The sequence below is a fragment of the Ovis canadensis genome, chromosome 7, assembly GCF_042477335.2.
Source record: "Ovis canadensis isolate MfBH-ARS-UI-01 breed Bighorn chromosome 7, ARS-UI_OviCan_v2, whole genome shotgun sequence".
In the NCBI taxonomy this organism is placed as follows: domain Eukaryota; kingdom Metazoa; phylum Chordata; class Mammalia; order Artiodactyla; family Bovidae; genus Ovis; species Ovis canadensis.
This window is the reverse complement of record NC_091251.1, coordinates 94,388,969-94,415,943: the sequence shown is the minus strand read 5'-3', so window position 1 is coordinate 94,415,943 and position 26,975 is coordinate 94,388,969. Positions and strand designations below refer to the sequence as shown.

Below are 26,975 nucleotides of genomic sequence, written 5' to 3'. Positions count from 1 at the left end.
CTGTAGCCTTGTGATCCCTTTCTAATAGGTCTGTCCTCATTAAGGATAGGGAAAGCCAGGTTCATTACAAGATGGAGCTTATCGATTGGAAAAGGGTTATTTATCAGTTGAAATGTAAGGTAGCACAGCGGCATGGGAAAGCCTGGTTGTCCCAAGAGAGGACCTGTTAAAAGGAGGGTGGGCTTTCCCTAGGGAGGGTGGGATCGTTAGGGGGGAAGCATCTTCTCTGATGTACACTCCTTGTCCATCCCGTGAATCTGGATAAGGGCCCCAGGGCTTGGAGGAATGGAGAGCTGGCCAGTGAAGCGGATGCTCCGTGGAAAGGCTGAACTGGTCATTAATGACCTCTTCCTTGGGTATTCTTCTCAGGGGATGGGTGAGGTAGAGAACTTTCCTCAGTTGGGGGCACCCTGTAGAGGTACCTGGCCATTTTTGAGATGCTGGTACATCCCAGAGGAAGCTGGGTTACATCAAGGGCTTGCTAAAACCCTCTCCCTACCCATCTCAAAAGGAAGTGAAGGCATGGACTTCCCTGATGGTCCGGTGGTTAAGAATCCACCTGCCAATGCAGGAGACACTGGTTTGATCCCTGTTCCGGGAAGATTCCACATGCTGCAGGGCAAGTAAGACTGTGCGCCACAAATATTGACGCCCACACAACAAAGCATACTGTGCTCTGCAGTGAGAGGAGCCACCCCAAGAGAAAGCAGCCTGTCTCAGCAGAGAGTACTCCCCACTCACAATTAGAGAAAGCCCATGTGCAGCAAATAAGACCCAGCACAGCCAAAAAAAAACAAAAGAAAGAAAGCGAAGGCAGAAAGCAACCATCAACTTGGTGCCATGTGGGCCCTCTCTGGCCATCTTATGAAGGACCACACGTGGACCTGTTTGGGCACCAGCTTCATTCTTGCACAGATGATCCCATATTTACAAAAGCAGGGTGCAGCCCTCCTCATGGGAATGGGACCACTGCAAGGAGCCAAGAGAAATAAAGCACTGGCTTCGATCGGAATCTACTTTGATGATCCAGATACGTTCTGAGTTAATAAGCTTCGTGAGAACACTTGTTGCTGAGTGTTTTCCTGCAAATTTCAGACAAAAATCCAGCCCACTCTGGCTTAAGTTCCCTGTGGGAACAATGTGTTTTTAATCTCTTTCATGTGCACAGCATCCAGTGTGGGGTTACATGTTAGCAGAATTTATGCGGCTTTTTGGTTCACCAAAATACTGGTCTGAGCCTGCAAATACTGAGCAAGTTTACAGGCTCCATACTTGTTTTGGTTTATGATCAGTTTCTGCTCTCTGTATGGAAGGAGACGGAGGATCACATTCAACTCAGAGGAGGTCCCTATGTAGGCATCTTAATTCAGTCCTAATTGTCTCAGAGCCCAGACTGAGAGACATCAGGGTCTTTGCATTTATTATCTTTTCAAAGTGGCCTAACATTTACATCTAAGGTATGAATGGAGAAGACTCTGGAGAGTCCCTTGGACTGCAATGAAATCAAACCAGTCAATCCTAAAGGAAATCGACCCTGAATATTCATTGGAAGGACTGATGCTGAAGCTCCAATTCATTACAAAAGACCCTCATGCTAGGAAAGATTGAGGGCAGGAGGAGAAGGGGGTGACAGAGGATGACATGGTTGGATGGTATCATTTACTCAATAGACATCAGTTGGAGCAAATTCCAGGAGATGGTGAAGGACAGGAAGCCTGGCGTGCTGCAGTCCATGGGCTCCCAGAGTGGGACACGACTGAGCAACTGAACAACAACAAGGTACAGATGCTAACCCAGAGCAAAAATGGCTCACTGTCTCCTTGTTCTTGTCTCAGGCCTGGCTTCTGTCTGGCCAGCAGAGCCAGGTGGCTCCTGAGTCATCTGGAGAGGCGTGTCCCTCAGGCCTGGACTTTCTCCAAACCCCTCTCCAAGGCCACAGCCCCCTGCTTGTTGCTCTGATTTGTCACAAGAATCGAAATGCTCAGGAATATCTCACAAAATTCCCCCTTCTGCCCTAACAGGAGTAAGGAAACCTCTCCTAGCCCAACCCTTCTGGCCTTGAGAACAAATTTCACCTTCAATCCAGCTAATTCCTCCAACTCATCATAAGCAAAAAAAGCCATTGAAAGAAAGAATTTGTCAATTGAGAAAGAACAGAATAAAGCAGATGACTCAGTATTTGTTCCCCAAAATATTTGTTGAGCATTTCCTAGGTGCCAGGCATTGTGTCAGACATTGAGATCACAGCATGAAAGAGACAAAAGAGCTGCTTGCTGTCATAAAACTTGGATTTCATTGCACAAGGGTGGGCATGACTAATTGAGCTAAGGGCTACAAGGAAGAAGTTCAGGTTCAAGGTGCTGTGAATGGGTAAAATTAAAGATGAATTCCCTGCCAGAGGTGGGGAATGCTGGTCCAACAACCAGAAAGAGCCTCGTCATGGCAGGAAGAGCTAAGGAGACAGGAAGTGTCTCCCAGTTCCTGGTCTGGTCAACCAGAGAAAGAAGGATGATCCAGGGCTGAGGAGGAAGGCGCAGCAAACAGTGGTCCCCTCTTCGGCGGTGGGGGTCAACGTGGGTCAGAGGGACAGTTTGGGCTCCGCTCTTGTCCTAATGTCACATGGCATCTTGACAATTTGTTGCCAAGGCCAGAGCCAAGGCAGGGACCGCGTGGGGAGACAGTAAAGAGAACACTGCCTGTTGGAGGTGGGCTGCACGAGGTGGTCTCACTCTGCCAACCCTATTGCTAGCTCTTGACCATCACAATGACCATCTCAAATTGCCCCATGAGGGAACCACCACAAAACAACAACAGCAGGTGGAAATCATGGTCTGAGCGAAATGGAATTGAAGACACAGATCCCTCATGCCCCCTACTGTGGCTTCAGGCCCCTCTGGGCGGGGCCTCCTTCCCCACAGTCTATGGATCCAGGGCTCTCCTCTGGCCTCCTCTCCTCCCCCAAGCAAAGAAGCGGAGAAGCGGAGCTTTTGCTGTACCCACTGATGGAATTCTGCTCCTTCCTCCTCGCCAGCTTTTTCTAAGAAACACAAAGACAGTAAACAGGGGGAGGGGGAACGGAGCGCTGAGGTTTTTTTTTCTGGGAATGAGAACTAAGATAGGACTCAGGGTCTTTGGCCGGTTCCCAGATGCAATGAGTTTATCACTGCCAGGGACAGCAAGTGTACAAAGCTCTTGGCAGTGACCCCGACTGATTTATGAGGGGTTCTGGTTTGTTTCCCCTGCTTTGCAGACAACCAGTCTTAAGGAAAATGTATATCCAGGATCTGCTAAGAACAAGGGAGCTGCTGGGGAAACCAGTGAGCCCCCACCCAGAGAATTCCCAAGGGGCCAGAGAGAAAGGAGTTTGCATTTCTCTTCTTTGCTTTTTCTTGTCTTATTTTCCTCCCTTCCTCCTTCCCTCCTCCCCTTCCTCTCTGCCCTTTTATTTCTCCTTCTTTTCTTCCTTCTTCCTTCCCTAGATCCCTCCCTTGTTCCCTCTCTTTCTAAAAAAAGAGATGATTGAGTTAACTATGAATAAGCAGAACTACTAGGGTCCACATCCACCTTCCTGCCATGTAGGGAGGCACCTGCTCCAGACAGGGAGAGGCTCAGTCTCACTGGCAGAGAAACTGACCTTCTAAGGCCCTGAGTCACACTGAACATCTCAGCCACAATTCTCAGCGGGGGGAGGGGCTCACACCCCTGTGGCGGGTGACAGGGATGTCACCCTGATGAGACCCTCCACCCTCATTTCCCTTCTTGGGCTCAGCCCTGGGACAGGAGCTTTGCGTACCTGAGATGCTAAGGCAGAAGCAAAACCAGCTGGAACTATGGGCAACATTTTAGAAAACCTTTAAAGGGAGTATAATCTATAAAAACATTGAATCGCTATGTTGTACATCTGAAACTAATATAATCTTGTAAATCAAGGGTACTCAAAAAGAAAGATTCTTTCAGAAAAGAAAGCAATGGAGAGAAAGAAAACAGAAACCCCCCCCAAAGATGACCAGAATCGGCAGAGTCCAAGACACATGCAGGAGGTGGAGGGAGTGAGCAGTGTCTCAATGTCTCAGAACCACACCTGCTACAAATCAATGTTTTGCAGGGAGAGTCCTCAGCTGGAAAGCTCCTTTGTTTTTAGACAAAACACAGTGGCCCTCACAAGTGCTGGGGAAGGTAATCCGACAAATGCCCAGGCTTTGGGCCCCGAGCATGCCAGAGCAGCTGGATGACTTAAGAACACCCTTAGGTCCTCCTCTTGGCTGTGGGTTCCTGAGGCAGTTACGATCTCATTCCCCAGCTTTATAGCATCCTCCTGGAGTGGGAGGCCACTCAGCTGGAGCACTGCACAGCTGCCAAGAGCCCTTCTTGGGATTTTCAAGTGTCCTATTTTTCTTTCTTCGTCTCTGTCTTCCACATCCACCCCTCCTGGAACAACATCCAGGCTTTGGGCACTGTTGAGTCCCTTGTGGTCCCTTGAAGGAAGATAAGATTGGGGTGCAAGATGTGATGTTGCTGCGTGAGATGCTGGAAGGGGGACGAGGCTGGCGGTCAAAGGCTTGGATTCAGGTCCCCACTCGGCTTTTTCCAGCCCCACCAAGCACACAGTTAACCGAGGAAATAGAGGGGAACCCATTACAGAAACTGTACACAAGCGAAGTAATAGTGATAACTGGCTTACATGATGGGACTGCCCTTGCCAGAGAGGACATGGGGGAGGAGACCAAAGACCATAAGATTCCTGGGGAAGGGGGAAAATTGTCTCACTTTCACTGCTGTTGTTATTTGCTCAGAATTGGTGTTTACATTTAAACAGCTCCCTTTTACAGATGAGGACACTAAAGCCCTACACATTTGAGTGCCTTGCCCGAGCAGAGTCAGGATTTGAGCCCAGCGTTCTGTGATCACCCCAAAGCTCACACTCTTGCCTTGGCACCTGCTGCTGCTCATGGTCCTTCTGGTGAGGTTTCAAGGGAGCCAGGTTGTGTGGCTGAGACAAAGTTCTCAATGTGTGGTCAACAAAAACATTGGAGGCCTCTTCTCAAGCTTTCATCTGAGTCACCCCAGGGGCGGATGCAGCCACTGCTCACCATTCTCTTTCGGGAACTGTTCACTAGCCCCACTTGTCAGTGAGAACAACGGCTGAGTCACCCAGGGTGACACAGGCTCTGGTTTCTCACCTTACAGATCGCATCCAACTTGCTTTCTGCACCAGCAGGAAGGGCCAACCTGGCAAAAAAGCTCTGAGTGCTGATCAGACTCCTGCGGAGTCATAGGCAGAAAGCTGTGTCGCAGAAAGTCACCCAAGAGATCCCCGAGTCTCATCTTTCAAGAAGATATCTTAAGGCAAAGGCCTTCAGACCTTACGCCTGGCTTGCTGAAGTCTAGGGAAAATGAACACTTTTCTCATCATGGGTCCTGCAGGACAGAAGGTGGGGCTGCACCAGGGTAGGGAATTTATGGGGATCCTAAGTCATTATCTGCTGAATAAACATAGCAAAGACTTCATGGCCATGTGAACAACCACTTCAGTGAGAGATAGTAGCCTCTTGTCCTCAGGATGCAGCTTTGGACAATCATCCCAGGATCCTGTGAATCTTTTTCTCCCCATGTTTTTTCCTTCTCTTTTCAAACTGAAATGGAGTTGATTTTCAGTGTTGTGTTAATTTTTGATGCATAGCAAAGTGATTCAGTTATACATATATACATGTGTATGCTAAGTCGCTTCAGTCCTATTTGACTCTTTGCGACCCTATGGACTGTAGCCCGCCAGGCTCCTCTGTCCATAGGACTCTCCAGGCAAGAATACTGGAGTGAACTGCCATGCCCTCCTCCAGGGGATCTTCCCAACCCAGGGATGGAACCTGAGGCTCATTATGTCTCCTGCTTTGGTAGGCAGATTCTTCACCACTAGTGCCCCTGGGAAGCCCCATACATGTATACATACATATGTATCAATATATAAAAATTATTCTTTAAAAAAATATTCTAGGGCCCCGTGGATCTTAAATGAGAAGCCCCCATTTGGATTTCTTTATCCTTCTAAGCAGGATGTGTGAGTCACTGTTTACACGGAATGCAACATTCAAGCCCTAAGAGAGTGTAAGAGTGAATTATCTTTTGCCTTTAAAGCATCCTTATAAACATGTTCAATTTAACTGGCCAAAGGGCACAGTATTGTGATGCTGCTCAATCCCTGTTCTTAGATAAGAGTAGCTTCAAAGGCAGCTTTGCATATTTTCTTTCACCTCCCCGAATACCATGGGTATTAACTTAGACAAATGTTAATACCTTCTCCTCTTCAAGGGCAGGGGTGTTTGGTGCAGGAGATCTCTGCTCTGAAGCATCAACAAAGAAATTTTGGAATTTGGTTCTCTGACGCCTTCTCTTCAGGAACTACTCTTCTGTGTGGTAATAAACAGAATCCTCTCACAAACAACTGATTTGTTCTTTTCAAAATGCATGCCTCCCTCTGCTGTTCATCTCCCTAAAATAAAACCACCCACAGAATAAAATGAGTAATTCCTGGAGTAAGCAGTTCCATAGCATATTTTATTAAAATATGTCTGGCATGGGAAGTCTACCAGGAAGTGTCCTCCAAGCGAGGATTAATATCAGGAAACTTGGGGCAGTCTTGTGATACTGGCACACAATGCCACCACCTCCACCACTGGGGCAAAGATTAACAGCCTTCACCAAGCTAGGAAGACGTCTGCTTCTGAGTCATCTGGGGCAAATGTAAACGTGGGCTCCCTGGGCTCTGACATTTGAACAAAGCAAACGTTAGAAGACTTTGATTCCTTAATCAAGTTGCTTCTAAACATCTATATTTAGGTAAGAATAGAGACTCTAGACTCGAGGCTTCTTGTCTGCTCATGGTGGGTGTAACCTGATGGTGTATTTCTCAGCTGTTATATCATCCTGACCTCATTTTGACCTTGAGGTTGGTCTTTGATCATCCCATGCATGGATGATGGCCAAGTAGAGTTTCAGTAACTTAGACTGGGGTCTGCTTAAGAGAAAAGCCTACTTATCTGTATATTCCCAGAGTCTAGAACATCTGACCTTTAGCAGATATTCCAAGTTTTGCTGAATTGGCATATTGGAGAAACTGAATTCAACTGGTATTTGTCGATTACCTCCTCTATGTGCTCTCTGAGGTCATGAGGCAAGATTTTTCCAAATGGAAAGCCAAGGAACAAACTGCCTTTTTTCTTTTTTTTGATGATAGGTACAGCTGCGTTTGTTATCATTCTGGACCAAATTGTCAAGAAAAAAGTTTTTCTAAACCACAACTGTTTGCAGAGCATTATTTTAGTGTCATAGGGATTTATAGAGGGTAAGGAAGACCAATTGACTGCTCCCAGTGAAGGACTTCAAATCCAGAGGTGCTGGAAGCCTAGACACTGCAGGTCTAATGGGGCATCTCAGTAGCTACTGCAGGTCAGGGAAGCAGAGGGCCTTGAACACCGAGGAAACCTACATGGGAACCTGCAGGGACTAAAGTCAACAGGCTGGATTGGTCCACCAGATTCAACCACCAATCCATCTGACAGACAGATTTCCAATCAAATTCAATCCCAATGCAGCATTTTCTTAGGCTTGTTTCATTTGGCTTGTAAAGAATGATGTCCTCTTGGACAAGCTGTGCCCAGTGGCGAAAAGTCATCCAGGCCCCTTACATCCTTTGCCATTTCCCTCAGTGTAGAACTTCACAGCCCACAGGTCAGGATCTCCCAACTCAAATGGGAGAATGAAAGTTCATGAAATGGAAGGGTGGGGAGATGGACAAGTGACTCAAAGGATCCAGTGACACAGTCCTTGGAACATCCTCAGACCAGTTCAGTTCAGTTGCTCAATTGTGTCCGAGTCTTTGCAACCCCTTGGACTGCAGCACGCCAAGCCTCCCAGAGTTTACTCAAACTCATGTCCATTGAGTCGGTGATGCCATCCAGCCATCTCATCCTCTATCGTCTCCTTCTCCTCCTGCCGTCAATCTTTCCTGGCATCAGGGTTTTTTCCAAGGAGTCAGTTCTTCACATCAGGTGGCCCAAGCATTGGAGTTTCAGCTACAACATCAGTCCTTCCAGTGAATATTCAGGACTGATTTCCTTTAGGATAGACTGGTTGGATCTCCTTGCAGTCCAAGGGACTCTCAAGAGTCTTCTCCAACACCCAGTTCAAAAGCATCAATTCTATGGTCCTCAGCTTTCTTTATAGTCCAACTCTCACATCCATGCATGACCACTGGAAAAACCATAGCCTTGACTAGATGGACCTTTGTTGGCAAAGTAATGTCTCTGCTGTTGAATATGCTATCTAGGTTGGTCATAACTTTTCTTCCAAGGAGCAAGTGTCTTTTAATTTCATGGCTGCAGTCACCATCTGCAGTGATTCTGGAGCCCCACAAAATAAAGTCTGTCACTGTTCCCACTGTTTCCCCATCTATTTGCCATGAAGTGATGGGACCAGATGCCATGATCTTAGTTTTCTGAATGTTGAGCTTTAAGCCAACTTTTTCACTCTCCTCTTTCACTTTCATCAAGAGGCTGTTTAGTTCTTCTTCGCTTTCTGCAATAAGGGTGGTGTCATCTGTATATCTGAGGTTATTGATTTTTCTCCCGGCCATCTTGATTCCAGCTTGTGCTTCATCCAGCCCAGCATTTCTAATGTACTCCGCATATAAGTTAAATAAGCAGGGTGATAATATACAGCCTAGATGTACTCCTTTCCTGATTTGGAACCAGTCTGTTGTTCCATGTCCAGTTCTAATTGTTGCTTCCTGATCTGCATACAGATTTCTCAAGAGGCAGGTCAGGTGGTCTGGTATTTCCATCTCTTGAAGAATTTTCCACAGTTTGTGGTGATCCACATGGTCAAAGGCTTTAGTGTAGTCAATAAAGCAGAAGTAGATGTTTTTCTGGAACTCTCTTGCTTTTTTGATGATCCAACAAATGTTGGCAATTTGATCTCTGGTTCCTCTGCCTCTTCTAAATCCAGCTTGAACATTTGAAAGTTCACAAAGATCTAATAGACAGAGTGCCTGAAGAACTACGAATGGAAGTTCATGCCAGTGTACAGGAGAAAGGGATTGAGACCATCCCCAAGAAAAAGAAATGCAAAAAGGCAAAATGGTTGTCTGAGGAGGCCTTACAATAGCTGAGAAAAGGAGAGAAGCAAAAGGCAAAGGAGAAAAGGAAAGATAAACCCATTTGAATACAGAGTTTCAAAGAATAGCAAGGAGAGATGAGAAAGCCTTCCTCAGTGATCAATGCAGAGAAATAGAAGAAAGCAATAGAATGGGAAAGACTAGAGATCTCGTCAAGAAAATAAGAGATACCAAGGCAACATTTCATGCAAAGATGGGCTCAATAAAGGGCAGAAATGGTATGGACTCAACAGAAGCAGATGATATTAAGAAGAGGTGGCAAGAATACACAGAACTATACAAAAAAGATCTTCACAACCCAGCTAATCATGATGGTGTGATCACTCACCTAGAGCCAGACATCCTGGAATGTGAAGTCAAGTGGGCCTTAGGAAGCATCACTATGAACAAAGCTAGTGGAGGTGAGGGAATTCCAGTTGAGCTATTTCAAATCTTAAAAGATGATGCTGTGAAAGTGCTGCACTCAATATGCCAGTAAATTTGGAAAACTCAGCAGTGGCCACAGGACTGGAAAAGGTCAGTTTTCATTCCAATCCCAAAGAAAGGCAAATGCCAAAAATGTTCAAACTACTGTACAATCGCACTCATCTCACATGCTAGTAAAGTAACGCTCAAAATTCTCCAAGCCAGGCTTCAACTTTCTCAGATACTCTGACACTTAAAACTGAAGCCAGGCAGCCCGTGTGCCAGCCAGCTGACTCCCGCCTGCCTCCTGCTGCCTGCAGAGGCTCTGGGAAGAGGTGAATGCCCTAAGAGGAAGCCTGTGGTTTCATTCTCTCCTTGAAACCCACCAGCAGTGCTTCAGACAACAAGCCCCCAGATTCAGGTCTCTCTCGGCTCCTATTGCTCTGCCTACCACCATTTGATTCCTCTTTCAGGTCTAAGCCCTCAATGCTTTCCTACTGTCTTCAGGGCAAGAAAATTCAAATTCCTTAGGAAGATACCCAGAGTCCCCCAGATCTGGCTCCTACATACCTTATTTTTGCTTTTCGCCACAAGGAACTCCTTCCAAGAGCAGATATCTTCTTGGGAGTTTAGAGCTAGCTTGGAATTATGAGACCTCAGGGAATACTAAAGCCATTAATTTTTGTGAGTTCACACATATAAGGATATAGCACTTATTCAAAGAGTTTTCAGGGCTATTGGCTCATTTGATTTCTCAAAAACCCTTAGAGGGCGTAGAGAAGACATCATCCCCGTTTTACAGATGAGAAAACTAAGGCACAAATCTTCAAGATCCTTGCCTGAGATGACAAGGCAAGTGGGTGGCAATGTAGCTCTCCTGATGCCCCAGCATTGAGAACAGAACTCAATCCCTAGCATAAAGAACTGAGTCCATAAAAAAAGTCATGGCTCATTTTTCTTCTTTTTCTCCCCTCACGAAGCTAAATCTGTGAAATTGGAACAACACAGCAAACAGCTGAGGGCTATGGTCACAGCCCACAGACCTTTATGGAAGATTTGATCTTGGCCCAAATTTTCAAAGAAGCCAAATGGATAGGCAAAACACAAGCGCAAATGCTGGGCCCATGCTGACAGGGCGTCTTGTGGGATATTTCCACAGGAAGCAAACACAGGCAATTAACTTTGCTGTAACAATGCCTGTGGTCACATGAAAAAACAAAACCCTCAGAGAGAGCTTACACCCCCTCCCCTGGGGCCCATTTCAAATGAATCCACAAACGGGGCTTGGTCTTCACTTCAGCTACTGACCCCAGATATTCACATGTTTATCGGTTCTTTGACCGCTGTTGGGTGGCTTCTGATCCCAGTGGGGGGTGTTCCAAAGGGCTTAGGCGTCATCATTCCCACCTCCCAGATGGGCAAACTGAGTGACTACAAGCAAGTGTAAAGGGCTTACAGGAACAGTCCTACAGGCCTAGACAGAGCATGTGACTAGGATCAGAGCCTGCTCCCCGGCTTGGGGATCTTCTCTGGGTCTCTGCATGACAACCTGACCGTCAGCTCTGATAACCCAGGGGCAGTGCTATAGTAGACCTGACAGGCAAGCTGGGAGATCTGAGAGCAAGTTCTGGCTGGATTTTAGCCTTGTCCCCCTTACCTGGAAACCTTGAAGTCACACCTGTGCAGCCGGGGCAGGCAGCAGGGCTGGCCAGGCAGGGCGAGGACCATGGTACTTACCGACTGACTTCCCCTCGGTCGCGGGCTCTAGAATACTCAATCCCAATGCAGACACATTCATGGAGATCGGTGGATTACTGTTACTATACCAAGGTCTCCTCTAACCCTCTCTCCCATATAAATGAAAAATTAATGGCTCCCAACCCGTTATCGTCTATCTTTCTGGATTTGTTGAAATGTTTCAATGATTTTCATGGTCAGCGATCTCAAACTCTGCACCCCTGCCCCTCGTCTACTTCTTTATGTCTTAAGAATGGTTTTTGTATTTTTAAGTGACTGAGAAAAATCAAAAGGAGAATAATGTTTCATAAGCTTTCAGAGTCCAAAAATAAAGGTTTTCAACACAGCCGTGCCCACTTATTGATGTATTTTCCATTGTTACACTATGACAATGTAGCTGTTTGGGTATGGCAGAACTGAGTACTAGTAATATAGACTATATGACCTACAAAGCTCAAAATTTAAACTGTCTGGCCATTCACAGAAGAAATTCAGCCTTTTAAACCAACTCTTAATTTAGGGTAAAAGGCAGGCTACACAATCAACCTATTTGCACAGCCACTCTATACACATGAATTGAGAGAGAGAAAAAAAAGTATTAGAATAGCGGTTATCTCTGGGTACTAAGGTTACATGCAGTTATGTGAATTTTTTTAAACCAAATTTGTTAAACACAAAAGTATAAGAAAACAATATTAGTGACATTAATAGGACAGAATTGCAATGTCTTACTGTGGGCCAGACACTGTTACTTGTTGATATGTTTTATGTCACCTAATTCCCTTTCCACAGTAGAGGTACCCTTGTATCTCTGTACAGATGAGGGAAGAAGACTCAGGGAGTTTAAGGAACTTGCTCAAGGTCACAGGGCTAGTGAGAAGCACTTGGTGTACTTATGATGAAAACACGCTTGAGAAAGCAGAATGTGCTGAAAAGAAAAACTTGTTTAGGAAGAGTGGTTTACTAGAAGCCACAGAATCCCAGTCCTTACAGATGATGAGGAGGTTACAAATGCTTTCTTTGGGTATCCACATGTCTAGTCTACTTCAGTAAGGAGACACAATACATGGGGTTGGCCAAAAAGTTCACTGGAGATTTTCTGTACAATGTTAACGAAAACCAAAGGAACTTTTTGGCCAACCCAATATTTGTGAGTATGTACCTGAAAAGTGGCAGAGAACTGTGCTAATGGAGGGTGTATATCGAGAAGCACGTCAAGGCACGATATGCTGATTTCCCAAGCTTTCCTATCAAATATTTCTTGACTTAGTAACAATATAAATGTCAAGAAATATTTGATAGGTGTACTGACTAAATTTCAATAGTCAGTTGACTAAACTATAGTGCTTCCACACTTGAAATGCATGTGTTAAGTTGCGTGCGACTCTTTGCGACCCTATGGTCTATAGCCCATCCGGCTCTGTCCATGCAGATTCTCCAGGCAGAATACTGGAGTGGGTTGCCATGCCCTCTTCCAAGGGATCTTCTCAACTCAAGGATCGAACCTACATCTCTTACGTCTCCTGCACTGGCAGGCAGGTTCTTTACCACAGGTGCCACCAAACAGGCAATGAGTGAGCAGCACTGATATGATTATACCGCTGCTGCTAGTTGGCATTGTGAGTTCGAGGCTGCTCTGTGGTGATGTAGGATAAAGCAAATGACGTGAAGAACTAACGCTGTCATCGATAGTGCCTTTGAGAATCAGGTTTCTAGAAAAACGAGACACAGACCTAAGAAAGAAGAGGTTAAATAAAATCCCCTGTAGTTTTGGTATACGCCATCTGTCTCTGGAGGGGTCGGAAACAGGACATGGGCGTCCGGGCCTTGGGGGCGGCGGAGGGGTCACCCTTGTGGCTTTTCCCGGGCCCCATGGGGTGGGGCAGGGTGGGGTCCAGCCACGGGAGTTGAGCCCTGATGGAGGAGGGCACGCGGTGGTTGTGGACGGCGGGCCTAGGGCTGCACTGCGACCGTGGCCCGAGCGTGGCCCGTGAAGTGGATGTTAAAACAGAGCAGTAAACAATGCTTATTCTCTAAATGGCGGTTGAGTGCGAGGTAGCCGTTGCTGACGCCATCCTCACCCGACGTGGGTGCCTCCTGGAGACGCTTGCCCCAGGATCGCGCAAGACGCTGAGGGCGAGTTGTTCGAGGCCGCGTGGTCCGGTCAACAGAGTCCCCAACTAGGAAGCAGTACTTCCACAGGATTGCTTTCCAGATTCCGGAAAAGATTGTGTTAGCTTTAGTTTTGATAACACGCTCAGGTATTATCGCTGCCATTGGATCCACTTAAGCATCTGCCGACACCCCACTCCAGTACTTTTGCCTGGAAAATCGCATGGACGGAGGAGCCTGGCAGGCTGCAGTCCATGGGGTCGCTAGAGTGGGACACGACATGAGCGACTTCACTTTCAGTTTTCACTTGCATGCATTGGAGAAGGAAATGGCAGCCCACTCCAGTGTTCTTGCCTGGAGAATCCCAGGGACGGGGAAGCCTGGTGGGCTGCCGTCTATGGGGTCGCACAGAGTCGGACACGACTGAAGTGACTTAGCAGTAGTTCTGAATTTGAATGGAAAGTATCAGTATGATTCATGATGTATTTTCATCAGAAACAACCACCACCTATTTCCTAGTTTTGGCCACTGGAAAAGTCTAAAAATGATAACCAACACAGGAACAATGAGGGCCTCGAAATGCCCAGATTATCGTCTCTAAAAATATTTCCCACTAAGAAAAACAAAGGATTCTTAGATTCTTGAAGAACTAGCTGATTCCACGTCTGGGGAAGGGCTCAGATCATCTTAGCTTCCCTGATATTTGGATCGCATCAAAGACTACCAGGGTCATGTCAGAAGGAGCCACCTGGCCAGAGATGGCACAATGCAAGCAGCAACAACAATAACAAACAAAATGGGTTAAAACATAGCAGATATGCTTAAACCCATGGGTTTACAAGGATACTAAAAAAACACACAAAAACACCCTAATTGGTCATCATTGGAAGATGACAGTAAACTCTTCATTATTTTTAAAATTGGCAAATAGAGGAAATGATTCAAACATATATTCCATCTTTCCTATGTGAATTGTATTACTAGATAATCAAATAGTAGATGCATTTGACTATTTGTACTTCACTTAATAAATGAAGCAAGAATGACAGGATTAAAACATCGGTTTGTAACCCCTAATTAACTGATGGGTCTAAACTATGAACATCAATGGCTGCGAAAACCACAAAGGGAAATGGCTAGGCATCATACGCCTTCTGACAAGAGAGCACAGCACAGTCTAGGAAGCAGTTTTGCCCACAAAAATCAAGCTAAAATCTGATTAAATATCTAAGTCAAACTAGCAATTTATAGGAAATGCAGATGGTAGGACGCATTAAATAGCAACACAAGGTTGCAAACAGAAAAATCCAGACCGTGGAATCTCTCCAGCACAAAAGACCCAACTTCTTCCTCCAATAAACTGCAAGGGTGAGGAGAACATAAAAGGAGCCTGTATATTACAATGTACTTAAAAGACAAGGCGAGCTGCATGTGTGGGCCTTATTTGGATTCTGGTTTTGAATAAGAATTTAAAAATGGCATTTAGGAAATACTGTGAACTTGAACACTCACACGACATTTGATGATATTAAGAGATAATCGCTAATTTCTTAAGGTATTGTGGGAATGTTAAGACCAAAAGGTCAGTTTCTGTTAGAGATACATACCTAAGTATTTTACAGATGGAATGGTTAAGTTTTGGATTTGTTTTAAAACTAATGGTGAAAAAGTAGGCGAGGACATAGATAAAATGAGATCGGTCTTCTATTTGATGATTGCTGAGGCTGGATGAGGGTTCACAAAGTTTTTACTTTTCCATAAAAAATGCCCACAAGTTTCAATAATAAAACATTAAAATAAATCCTTTCTGACATCTTGCTCAGAGTGATAATACTGGGCAGGGAGGATGATGGCTCTGACAAATATCCCTTTGAAACATCTCATCTCAAAAAACATGAAACATCTGTATTATGAATGATGGAGAGTTGAGGATTGTGCTTCAGATTGTTCATCTGGGGACTTCCCCATCACCCACGGAGCTTCTCCATCACCCACGGGGCTTCTCCATCACTTATGAAGCTTCTCCATCATTCTCCTCACCAGGATAATGTCACTATGTGCTTGGTACACATACACACACACATACAAAAATCTATCAGAAAAAAAAAAAAAGATTTCGTGTGACTTAAGTATTTCACTTTGAAGCTGCAAAGGGTGTGAGGGAGTCAGGATGTCATAAAGCTAAGTCACTGAACTCTACAAAACCAAATCTACCTGGCCTAGGCATTCAGTGGAACTCATGACCAGGGGGGTCACATGAAAGACAGTTGTGGTGTTGAGGCTGCTAAGTGTTTCCATTCTGAAGTTCTGAGCAAATAACAGGGCAAATTGGGATGACGAGGCCACTGTTTCTCTCCTCATGCCATTATCTGCACCAGAGACTGAGTTTCCTAAATTAGATGATAATGTCTGTGGGAGGGCAGTTCTCACCTGGGGACCCCACAGGTGCAAGAGATGAAGAGGGTTGAGGACACAGAGCAAAACCTTAAGCCCTGTCACCGGGTGTGGGATGGTGGCAGGAAACAAAATTTAGGGGCCAGGAAGTGAGAAATGGATCTGATGTTTATCTCTAGAGATGGCGTCTCCCAGCCCTCAAGTTAAGCTTGCCGTTTAGGGCGGCTTGTTTCTTCCACCAGCTTCACCAGCATCTGTGTGCTAGCGGTGCTGTGCAGAGTCGTGCGTCCTTCCCTGTCACCCTCCTGCCCGCCAACTCATGGGTTCCTTACACCCCAGAGCTCATTCACTTATTGGTGACATTGCCTGTTTCCCTGCCTTTCTCTCCTACTAGCCTTTAACTTCCTCAAGGGCAGGTGCTTTGGTCTGTTTCTGGTAGTATTTCATCACATGGCACATGGCATGGAATTCAGACATGCTCCATCACTGCAGGATTGGTGATCACAGTGCAGGGCGGTGGTTATGAGCATGGTCTTGATCCCTGGCCCTCCAGCCCACTCTCCCCACTTTGTTGATGTTGTGCTCTACTTTTCAGATTTTACTATGACTTACTATAGGACTTCAGGTTTTGTAAAACACTTTTGAGATTTTCCTGGAAAAGGCACACACATAATGGTAAATTTCTATTTCTACGGAATAACGTAACTCATTTAGGAAAAGCAGTCCTCCTGGAATTGCACTGGGCAACCACCTGGAATGGTCCCCATTGATGGCCTCATAAATAAAGGCTGAGATTATAACTACATACAACACCTTGGATGTGTGTTCAAGGACTCGAGTAGTGGAGTCGACACATGAACATCTTGGGACAGAACTATTTGATGAGATGAGCAAACCTGGGCATCTTCGAATGTGTATCTCCCTCCATCCTTGACGTTCTGACTGGTTATCTCATAGCTGTGAGAATCCAGGTTGATTGCGCTTGGGGCCCCGGGAGCCAGAAACTCTTGCCAGATTTCTTCCACCCTCCTGGCCACATCCTGGAGGGGCTGTTTCTTGAGATCTTGGACTGCCAACCAGAACCTGAAACAGAAGCACAAGGACAGTTCGTTCCAGGGGCTCCGACAGTAGCTGCTCTGTGGGACGTGGTCCTGGAACTGACATCCCATGGCACTCATTCTTTGCCCCTCAGCTGTCCCAGTAGTCATGTCCCAGGTCATGAAGGCTACAAGGATTGCTGAGAATACAAAGGTGCTCCATCATTGCACTAAATGTATGTTAGAAGATTGCCTTGCTTCTGGTTACCAAAAAGAGATTTTTCTCTCTCTACCTCAAGGTTTCTCAGCCTCGGTACTGTTGCCATTTTGGGCTGGATAATTCTTTGTTGTAAGAGTCACCTTGTACATAGAAAGATATGTAGCAGCAACCTTGGGTTTGGCCCATCAGATGCCAGGGGTATTCTCTCTGCACCTGCGACAACCAGAAAGTTTCTGGCCATTACCGAATGTCTTCTGGGAGGTGAATTCACCCTTGGGAGAGAACCAATGTCTGACATAGAAGCCACGACCCAGACAATGTGAGTTCCTTTTCCATATCTGGTGGGGATCAGTTGGAGGTATTCAAATGAAAGAAAGATCCCAGAAGCAATAGTATCTTGGAGCCATTAAGAATATTTGAGCTGGAAGGACCCAGCCATACATGCTGTTGATGGAGAAACGGGGCCTATTTGCAGCATCAATGTGGGCATGGTGTTTGGCATGTTCCCTGGAGGAGGGCATGGCAACCCACTCCAGTATTCTTGCCTGGAAAATCCAGGCAAGGACTGGGCTTGGACTGTAGCCCGCCAGGCTTCTCTGTCCATGGGGTTGCAAAGAGTTGGACACAACTGAGCAACTAAGCACAGCACAGGTGCTCAGAAAATGTCTGTTGGATTGCAGGTGGGCTCATCTGGAACAAAGCTGAAGGGACATATATCGGGGGTCCCTCTACAAAAGATTCTCCAGGGATTGCTGGAGAGAGAAGCCTCCTGTTCATGACTGTATTTGCCTCTCATGAATCCCTCAGCATCTGCTTGGTGCTGGAGGGCTGGGCGTGCACTGTGAGCTCTTTTCTGCTGAGAACAGCAGCCGCCAGGGCCAAAGCTTGGACAACAGCTCCCTGGGTCGTGACGATGGTTCCCAAGGCAACCCTGGAGAGGGATTTCAGCAGGACTCAGGTCTGGGTGGCATATTTTCTGTCCTGTGAACAAAACAGGCCAGTTTCCCCATCAATGAGACGGGAGGACAGGTCCCTGGCTGTGTGGTTCCTGCAGCCACAGGAATCACACGTACTCAAGTCAACGAAAGGGCAGGAACAAGAGAAGCTGAACCATGACATGGAGGAAGGTGCATTCAATCTGTCATCGAATTTCACCCAAAGTAAGAGGCACTCTTTTTTTTTTTAAAGGTTAAGCATGTTTTTCTGTTGCTCTTCAGAGGTGTGTGGAGCCATGTGCATGGCCTAAAGGTGCCACCCAGTGGCCAACTCGGGTAACGCAGCTTCATTTCCACCAGGAAAGAAGACTTGGGGGGGGGGCGGGGCCGCGGGGAGTGGTCTCCGAGTGTGGGTCTGAGTTTGTGCGAGACACGAGCTTTGTGAGCTCCAACTCTCCCCCTGATTTACCGTTTGGGATTCTGATGATCTCGCTAAAGAAAACCCTTGTGGTTTTCTCGCCAAGACCAAGAGGCAGGGAGGAGCCTTGACGGCTTGAGGAAGATGAGGAAGTCCTGCCTCCAGCTGTGCTGCCTTCTTGGCGCCGCTGTGTCTTTCTGGGCTTCTCTCTCCTCCCGGCGCGGTGGGTTCAGAGCAGGGGGAGGCGTTTGTGGACGGGTCTGAGCACGTCCCATCCCGGTGTAACTGTGAAATACTCTCAGGCCCCCTGGGTGGGTGCTGTAGGGGCAGCCTCACGGTGACCACAGGTCGGGAGGGGCCTGGGTGGTAAGGCCTGGGGCTCCTGCCACTGACATTGGCCTCACTTGCCTTTTAACACCAGCCCTCTATCTTTCTGCTCACCTCAGGTCTTTCCTAATCCTGTCCTCTGGCTACCCAGGGAAACAGTAGCCAGTCTTTAACCAGAGTCCAGACTAGTGGTGGTGGTGGAGCAGGGAGGGAGTTGGGCAGAGTTCAAAGGGGGCTGTTAACTGATCAGTTGTTCAGAAGGGTCTTTGAAGCTCAGCTGGGGGGGGGGGATAGTCTCCTCTACCCCCTTGGCCATTCCCTAAGGTTCCCTTGGTCTCCCTGCACCCCCACTCCCACCGAGGTTTGCCATGAAATGAAGGAGGTAGCCAAGTGCTTTCAAGTGAAAATGGTCAGCTGGTGAAGACAGTACCTACAAAAGCTTTCTTCTCCCAGAGGACCATGTTTGATGGCCAGGTAAAATTTAGGAAATCGGCTGTAAAGAGAGGAGCTAGTGTTGGTTTTCGGAAGGTTTTTGGAAGAAGACTGACGTGCAGCTTGGTGAGTCCCTGGCAGCCCTAGGGAGTCACCTCTGCCTGAGTGCTGGGCTGGAAGCAACTCCTTTGGGCCAGCGTCCACCCCAAGCCTACTGGACTCTGCAATTTCTTATACAAATGAGGATGATTTCCTGATGCCTCAGTCAGGGTCCTGTGGGCGTCACCTTCTGTCCCTTGTCTCAGTCTGTTCTGAGATGGAGCTCTGGGCAGGCCCCAAGGACCCTGCAGCTTCCGAAAGCTGCAGGCTCCCCATGGTTCCTGAGGCCTCAGCGGTCCTTTCGGCAGAATGAGTTGGGAGCCACATTAATGCACATCAGCTGGGTATAGAGAAGTCTGGGGCGGGTGGGAAAGGAAATTTCTGAATCAAATATAATCAAAAGGTTCCCTTTATCAGATAAAACCAAGAGTTTTAAAAAAAGTATAAAAAGAAACAACAAGCATGTTGGAGGAGAAATAGAAGGAGGAGCTGAGAGGGAGGACAGGGAGGAAGAGGGATGACACCCCCCAGACAGCAGTCTTCTCTCCTGCATGCATGGGGACCCTCTTGGCCTTCCATCTGCCTTGGAGATGACCTGCCTCATCTCTCTCAGGTGACAGTAAAAATGCCGTCACAACCCCATCCTGACATCCCATACGTGTTTACCATCACTGGCTTCAAAGAACCTTTGTGCCAGTTTGAAATTCAGTACAGGCTCGGTTTCCCTTGTGGCTCAGCTGGTAAAGAATCCACCCACAATGTGGGAGACCTGGGTTCGATCCCTGGGTTGGGAAGATCCCCTGGAGAAGGGAAAGGCTACCAGTCCAGTATTCTGGCCTGGAGAATTCCATGGACTGTAATAGTCCGTGGGGTCGCAAAGAGTCGGACATGACTGAGCGACTTTCACTTTCACAGGCTAGGTTTGTATTGGCCATCTGTGAGCCCACGGGCCTGAGCTGGGGGCTCTGAGCCCTGGCTGCCCAGCCACCCTCCCCTCGAAAGAGCCCTAGAAGCGCCCCTCGTCTATCTCTTACAGACGGATGGGAGGCCCACTGAGGCCTGAGCTGGTTCGCTCTTATCACAAGCCTGCAGGTACCGCTGCTTCTCCAGGATGCCAGCGGGGAGGAGAGACTGTCAGCGGCCCTGGATCCGCCCACCCTGCATAAGCCTCTGTGCCTGCTGGTGGCAGAAGGGCTGTCATGACTGGCAGGCTATGCGGATGCGTGGGTACCAGGGAGGTCACCTGTCCTGCTTTGTCGGAGTCAGCAGAGTCAGGGGAGGCAGCCCAGGGCCGACATCCGATCCATGTCATTGGCTTAGGAATGCCCGTGGGGGGCAACTGGCCTTCTCAGGGAGGCAGCCTGGGCTCAGAACCACCCCACCCCACCCCCCAGACCTAGCAGCTGGGGATGGGACTTGAGGGCCATCCAGGGCTGCCCCAGGTGGCCTTCTGTCTCCCACAGGGGCGGGGTGCTGACATGGAATGGGGTCTCCTCCTCAGGGCTGGCTGCAACAAGGAGAACCATGAAGCAGCGGGCAGCACTCCATCCTTTCAGGAGGTCTGGCCAGGCCCTGGTTCCTTGCTTACCTATCTTCTCATCAACTAGGATTGTCATATGTTAGAAAAACTCAGCTTTTCATTTGTTCCCGGGAAAAGCCAGCTCCACGCAGAAGGAAGGGCCTCTGTGCCCTCTGCTGGCCAACAGAGACTCAGGAACAACTGCTGCCACTTGACTTGGTCTCTGTTTGGGCTGGGATCTCAGCACCAGCAGCACCAGCTGAGCTGAGCAACATTCGCGGGGCAGTGGCCCAAATGCCACAGGTTGTCCGAGTGCCGGGTGAGCACCTCTGTCCCCATGAATCATGTGTTCAGTTCTTGGGGAAGCCCACCAGGCCTGGCCCACCTCCCGGGGTCTTCGTAGGACTCGGGGCAACTGGGAGGCTGGAGTGCTCCAGGACAAACTGCTAACACTCCTGCGCTCTCTTTAATTGCTTCTCCCTTCAGCTGACACTGTGTGGAACCAGGATAATCAATCTGCAGGTTAGAAGAACAACCACGTTCTCTCAGGAGACGTTACAGCTCATAAAAAATGTACGGGGGATGCTCTTGGCTGCGGGTTTTGATTTTTAACTCGTGCCCTGCTGAGCGGCAGTGGTGGTCAAGTCAGGGAGGATGAAGACTTGTGCAGGTCGTAGGACTTCCCTGGTGGTCTGGTGGCTGAGACTCTGCACTTCCACAGCAGGGGGCGTGGGTTTGATCCCTGGCCCAGGAACTAAGATCCTGCATGAACTAAGATCCTGTGTGCCTCTTGGCACAACCAAAAAAACAAAAAAGATTTGTTGTGCAAGAGAGGGGGCAAAGGTGGCAAGGGGCAAGGGGTTCCTGTCTCCCTTCTAGGAAAGCACACAAAGAAAAGAGAGGGACCAAGCCAGACCACGCCCTGGGACCCTCTGCTTCAGAACCAGGAGGTCCCACCTTGCATGCATTCTAGAGGCTCTGAGCAAACAGCTGTCTCCCGTGGGGGATGCCCACCCTATCCAAATGGAGCCCTGGGCTCAGCCTACAAACAGCCTGCAACCATGAGCCCTGCTGTGTGCCGCAAATGCCCTGGCCACGTGGCCTGCAGTGCTCAGAGGTATTGCCCCTCCCTCATCTCACAGGCTCACCCCCCAAAAAATGATGAAAGAAGATGTCCACTTGTATGATCACAGACCTCTTTCCTTCAAGGATCCAGGGTGACCTTTTGCTGTGGTGAGAGCAACACCTATGCCTCTTTGGGGCTCCTCTTCTCTGTATTCTGAAGCGCTGGCAGAGACTGAACCACTTGGCTGGTGAGCTGGCAAGATTTTTCTAGGTGCCATGCAAAAACGTCATGCTCTAAGTACCCCTTTCACTGGAGAGATGCAAAGGAGCTTGGGGAGACAGACGTGGAGAAGCCTTTGCAGTGCACCTAGTTGAGTCCTGGTCAGTCTCTCTCTTTCCCTCCCCTGATCCAAGGCCAGCTGCCTGGGCTTGACCAGTCCACGGGAGGAAGGACCATCCTGGCATGGCCAGCACCACAGGTGGGCAGTGTCCTTGAGCTGTGCCACATGGCATGGCCCTGGCATTCACCTTTACAGGGACCACAGGGGAGGTGCAGCCACAGGGCCCCCTGAGGATGCCCTGGGTGAGAGGTGGGACGCATTCAGCTCTGCATCCTCAGGACCTGGGTCACAGCAGATGCCAGGCTGGTATCTGTGGCCACAGGAATGACTGCAAGTGGAGGGGGAGGAAAGGACCTGGTTCTAGGCGACCCAAGAGTCCTAAAGTTGTGTGATTTAAAACCAAAGCTTCCCCCATATATCCAATTATGCTGAATATCATACAAGTAGAATTTGGGCTTGCAGAGAGGATTTTAGAAGCTCTTGGGCTATACTTTTTATCTCAGGCTGTTCTATTTCCTTTATCCGCTCTCCTGTCACGGATCAGAAGGGACCCTCTTTAAGTCTGGATTTATGCATTCACGCTGGGGGAGGAGATTAGTCACTGCACACTCACACCTGCTCACATGCACTCTCTCACCCAGGACTGACTGCAGCCCTCCTGGAGTGAGGCGCTGGCAGAGTATAGGAGGTAAGGCAGGAGGAGGCACTGACACCTGCCAGGGACACCCTCCTCCGTGTGCTTCCGGCCTGAAATGCATGCAGATTTCATGGTCCTGGCTACACTCAGACTGGGCAAGGCAGTGCTAAACCAGTTGATGGTCCCACCCCGGGGCCCCTCACAAGGACCAGGATGCTGTGGTCATCCTTCCAAATCTCCACAATGGTGCAGGTGGCTAAGAAATAGCCAGGTTATGGGAGCCTCTGTACAGTTCCATGGGCTTTTGGAATAGCTCAGTTGGTAAAGAATCTGCCTGTAATACAGGAGACCCAGGTTCGATCCCTGGGTGGGGAAGATCCCCTGGAGAAGGAAATGGCAACGAACTCCAGTATTCTTGCTTGGAAAATCCCACGGACAGAGGAGCCTGGCTATAGTCCATGGGGTTGCACAGAGTTGGACATGACTTCCTGACTAAACCACAAACCACACAACACTCCGTCTTGGGGTCCCCGTGGATAGGGATGAGCAGGGAACATGGGGAGAACCCCCAGGGCTAGCTCATGGGGACCAAGCTGAAGGTGGGATTTGAGGCTGAACTAGTCACGCAGAGTCTGCCTGGGCACAGCATGCTGGCCACGAAGAGGGTGGTTTCCCACCCAGGACACTTGCAGGCACGGCCTAGGAGGCTGGTCTGAGCACCATCCTGATTAAGTGGTCTAGAGTCAAGCCTTCTATTACAAATACTCAATCAGGAATTGAAGCAAAGTGTAGAATAATGCCTCAGCACAAGGAAAGAGCTCTTCTGTATCATAACCTGAAATCAGATATTCAACCTTATCTGGTTTACAATAGGTACACAGCTGCCTGGAACGGCCTTGCTATTCGAGTTAATCAGCATCTACCCATCCTCCCAGGACTGCGTGGTATGCGAGAGTCACCCCCCCCCCCGCCACAGCTCCGCTCTCAGGGTCTTCCAGCTGAGAGCAGCCCCCCTCCCTCTTTCTTGTCTACATCAGTATCTTGTACGCTCTTTAAAGCCCAGCTTATGATGTGCCTACTCTGGTAGGATGTTTTGAAAACATTACCAAAACGGTTCTCAGAGTTTACACTCATTTATATTCATTTAATGATTTAAGGATTTCTTGTGTGTTTTTCTCAAGGACCAACAAGGTTGCTGCAGGCAAAGATCATGCATCTTATCTTACTTACATCCCCTCCGCAGATTCTTGGGGGCTGGAGACAGCATAGGTGTGTGATAAATATCATTGATTGATGTACGGGACTGATATGGTCTCCAACTCCAAATATATAACATGGATTTTGTACATTAACACTATAGCACACAGTCTTTTGTTCACAGAGTATGGTCTTTTTAAAGGAAAAAAAAATTAATAAAGTCACTCTTTGGAAAAATGCCATTGGAAGATGGGAATTAACTTTTATGTAAAATAGAGCCTGGTGCCAAGAAGACACTGAGATTTCCATCTTATCCGCTGAGAAGCCATCACTTGGTCAAGATGAGTCAGGGTCTTAGATGTCACATTTTCTGTATGTCTCTGTTTCTACATCTAATACAATGAAAGCCTGAATAAATCCCGGGTTACTCAGTTTTGCATGACCACCATCCCTACCCCTTTGTACAAGCTCCCTTGCTTTTCTCTTATAATGAACCCCATGTTTTAAAAGTTTTTTTTTTTCTACTAGACAGTAACTATCAACACATTAGTACATTTTCCCCATCTTGATTACTCATAGACCAATAGAACAATCAATGTTTTCACTGGCGTCAAGTGACCAAAGTAACCACTACATGGAGTTGCTCGAATTCCTCCCCCCAAAAGGAAAAGTATATTTTAGTTAGCTTTTATAGTTATGTCTCCAGTTCTTGAACAGTATTTACTGTGACTTCTTGAAATTCTGAAGTGAACCCACTGACTCCTCTTTTTTCTGGTTAGCCTGTCAAGTATTCAGGACCCCAGAGACTGGAAAGTTTTAAAGGGAAAGGTCTCTGAGCTCCCTTTCTGCCATGGAGTTCCATGGTTTTGTGGTTTTAGTGTAAGGATGGTGTCATTAAATCCATTCGACCATTGACTTATTATTGAAGACATGTTTCCAATAGCTTGAACACATGTCATCTGGATTTAAAGAACCAAAAATTGTGGTGTTGGTGGGTGTTCATCCAGTGATAATAAAGCCTGAACATAAAGTTTGTTCTCCAACCTTGGCCACATTAATTGGAATTTGAATTTGAGCCATAGCATTTGACTGAGAAAGGGAGGTGTCAAGAGAAACCGATGATGCAAATTTCTTCACAAACACCTGCACACAACTCAAACCTTGGAGAGATGTACCTGAGGTTTTCTGAACTGAATTCCGACTCCAGGAATCGTAGAAACTGGTCCCGCCCCACCTGGTCCTTCAAGATCTCATCGAAAGAGAAGCCCCATCTCTTCACTCGCTGCTGGCTGGGCTCTTTGCTTTGGGAGAGGGAACAAAGGTTTAAAAGGTGATCAATACCAGGCAGAAACCTGTGGCACAGTTTCTTCAACAACTCAAATTTATTTAGCTGTCACAGGCCAAAGGGAAATGTCTCATTTAAGTGACAGAGTCCATCAAACCTGCACAAATCCTGAATGCGGACTTTTTTACACCAACACTAGCCAAAGGTAAAAGTCTCTTTAAAGAAGGTGTTTGAAAGGGGCCACGTCGAGGGGATGCTTGCCAAGTGCTGCTTACAGGACATCCAACAACTCCACTGATTTGGCTTCCCTGGGCCACCCCTGTCAGCCACGGGTCCAACTCTTGACTCCATCATTTTACTTTTTTACTTAAAACCTGAGGATGCTTTGTGAATCTGATCTTTCGTCAAAGATGCTGCCCCCACCTCCTGCCCCTTCCTCGGTTCCCAGGGGAAAAACAGAGTCCAGTTTAGAACCAAGTGATGTTCAACTGATCAGAAATATGCCAGCTCATCCAGGATAAACCCGATACAGGTGCTTAGAAGCAGAATGTTGCATCCATTCATTGATTTAACCACCACCTACACAGTGTCTACTATGGTCTAGGCATTGTTCCCAGCCTTCACACCTGTTAACTCACTGAGTCCTTGAAACTACTCTGAAAAATGTACTAACACCATCCCCATTTTGCAGATAGGGAAGCTGAGGCCTGGTGACAATTTACCCAAAGACCCACTAGGAAGGGATGGAGTTGAGGCTCAAGTCCAGACCGCGTGGTTCCAGAACACAGCTCTCAGCTCTGCCGTGCTGCCTCACGTCCATAGGACTCTCTCCAAACCAAAGTGTAGGGACGGGGCACAGAGAGTTGGTCTTATTCATTTGGCGTTGGAAGATGAAGATATTTCCTTCTGCTTCTGTCTTTCCATTTACAGTTCCTTTGCTGTATTTACTCCTCTGACTTCTTTAAGCAGCAGTAGGTTTCCAGTTCATGAGCTATATACTGCTCTCTCTCACTCAAGTGGTAGTCTGTGGACCAGCAGTAGAATCTCAGGACCCATCTGACCCGTGGAATTGAAATCCACAGCTTAGCAAGATCCCTGGGTGATTTAGTGCACATTAAACTCTGAGACACATTGGTCTACCAATAGTTATTTTCCTCCCTTTTTTGATATCCATTGATTTATTGATATTTAATTTAGGTCCAAAAAGAATCAGAGGTTTACAGGAACACACAATTACAAAATCAAAACAACAATAACAAAATCCCCAAACCCTTAAACATAGGCAAGTATAATAATAAGAACAAGTGATGGTAAATCTTGGTTGTTGTCATTTAGTTGCTACGTCATGTCCAACTCTTTTGTGACCCCATGGACTGTAGCTTACTAGGTTCCCCGATCCATGGGATTTCTCAGGCAAGGATACTGGAGTGGGTTGCCATTTCCTCCTTCAGGGGATCTTCCCAACCCAGAGATCAAACCCATGTCTCCTGTACTGGCAGGTGGATTCTTTACCACTGAGCCACCAGGGAAACCCAAATATAGGAAAGAATAGTGATAAAAACAAGTGATGATAAGTCTTAGTAGGGGATGGCTATTATACCAAAAACCTAGGCTAGGGGAACTACTGCCAGTGAACAAAAAAATTT

At 47.5% G+C, this 26,975-nt stretch overlaps 1 protein-coding gene across 20 annotated transcripts in view; it reads right to left on the bottom strand.

The window, feature by feature from the left end:
- RGS6 (regulator of G protein signaling 6) overlaps window positions 1-26,975 on the bottom strand; it is a 615,305-nt gene that overhangs the window by 32,842 nt on the left and 555,488 nt on the right. For all 20 annotated transcript variants that reach the window (XR_011258337.1, XR_011258336.1, XR_011258340.1 and 17 more), the window contains exons 14-15: window positions 25,220-25,345; window positions 16,714-16,900 (exon numbers count right to left, since the gene is read on the bottom strand). Coding sequence is in view for 15 of the 20 variants with exons in the window: in XM_069596937.1 (XP_069453038.1) it covers window positions 16,714-16,900; window positions 25,220-25,345 (313 nt within the window). In the remaining 5 variants the exon portion in view is untranslated. The remainder of the gene's footprint in view (window positions 1-16,713; window positions 16,901-25,219; window positions 25,346-26,975) is intronic.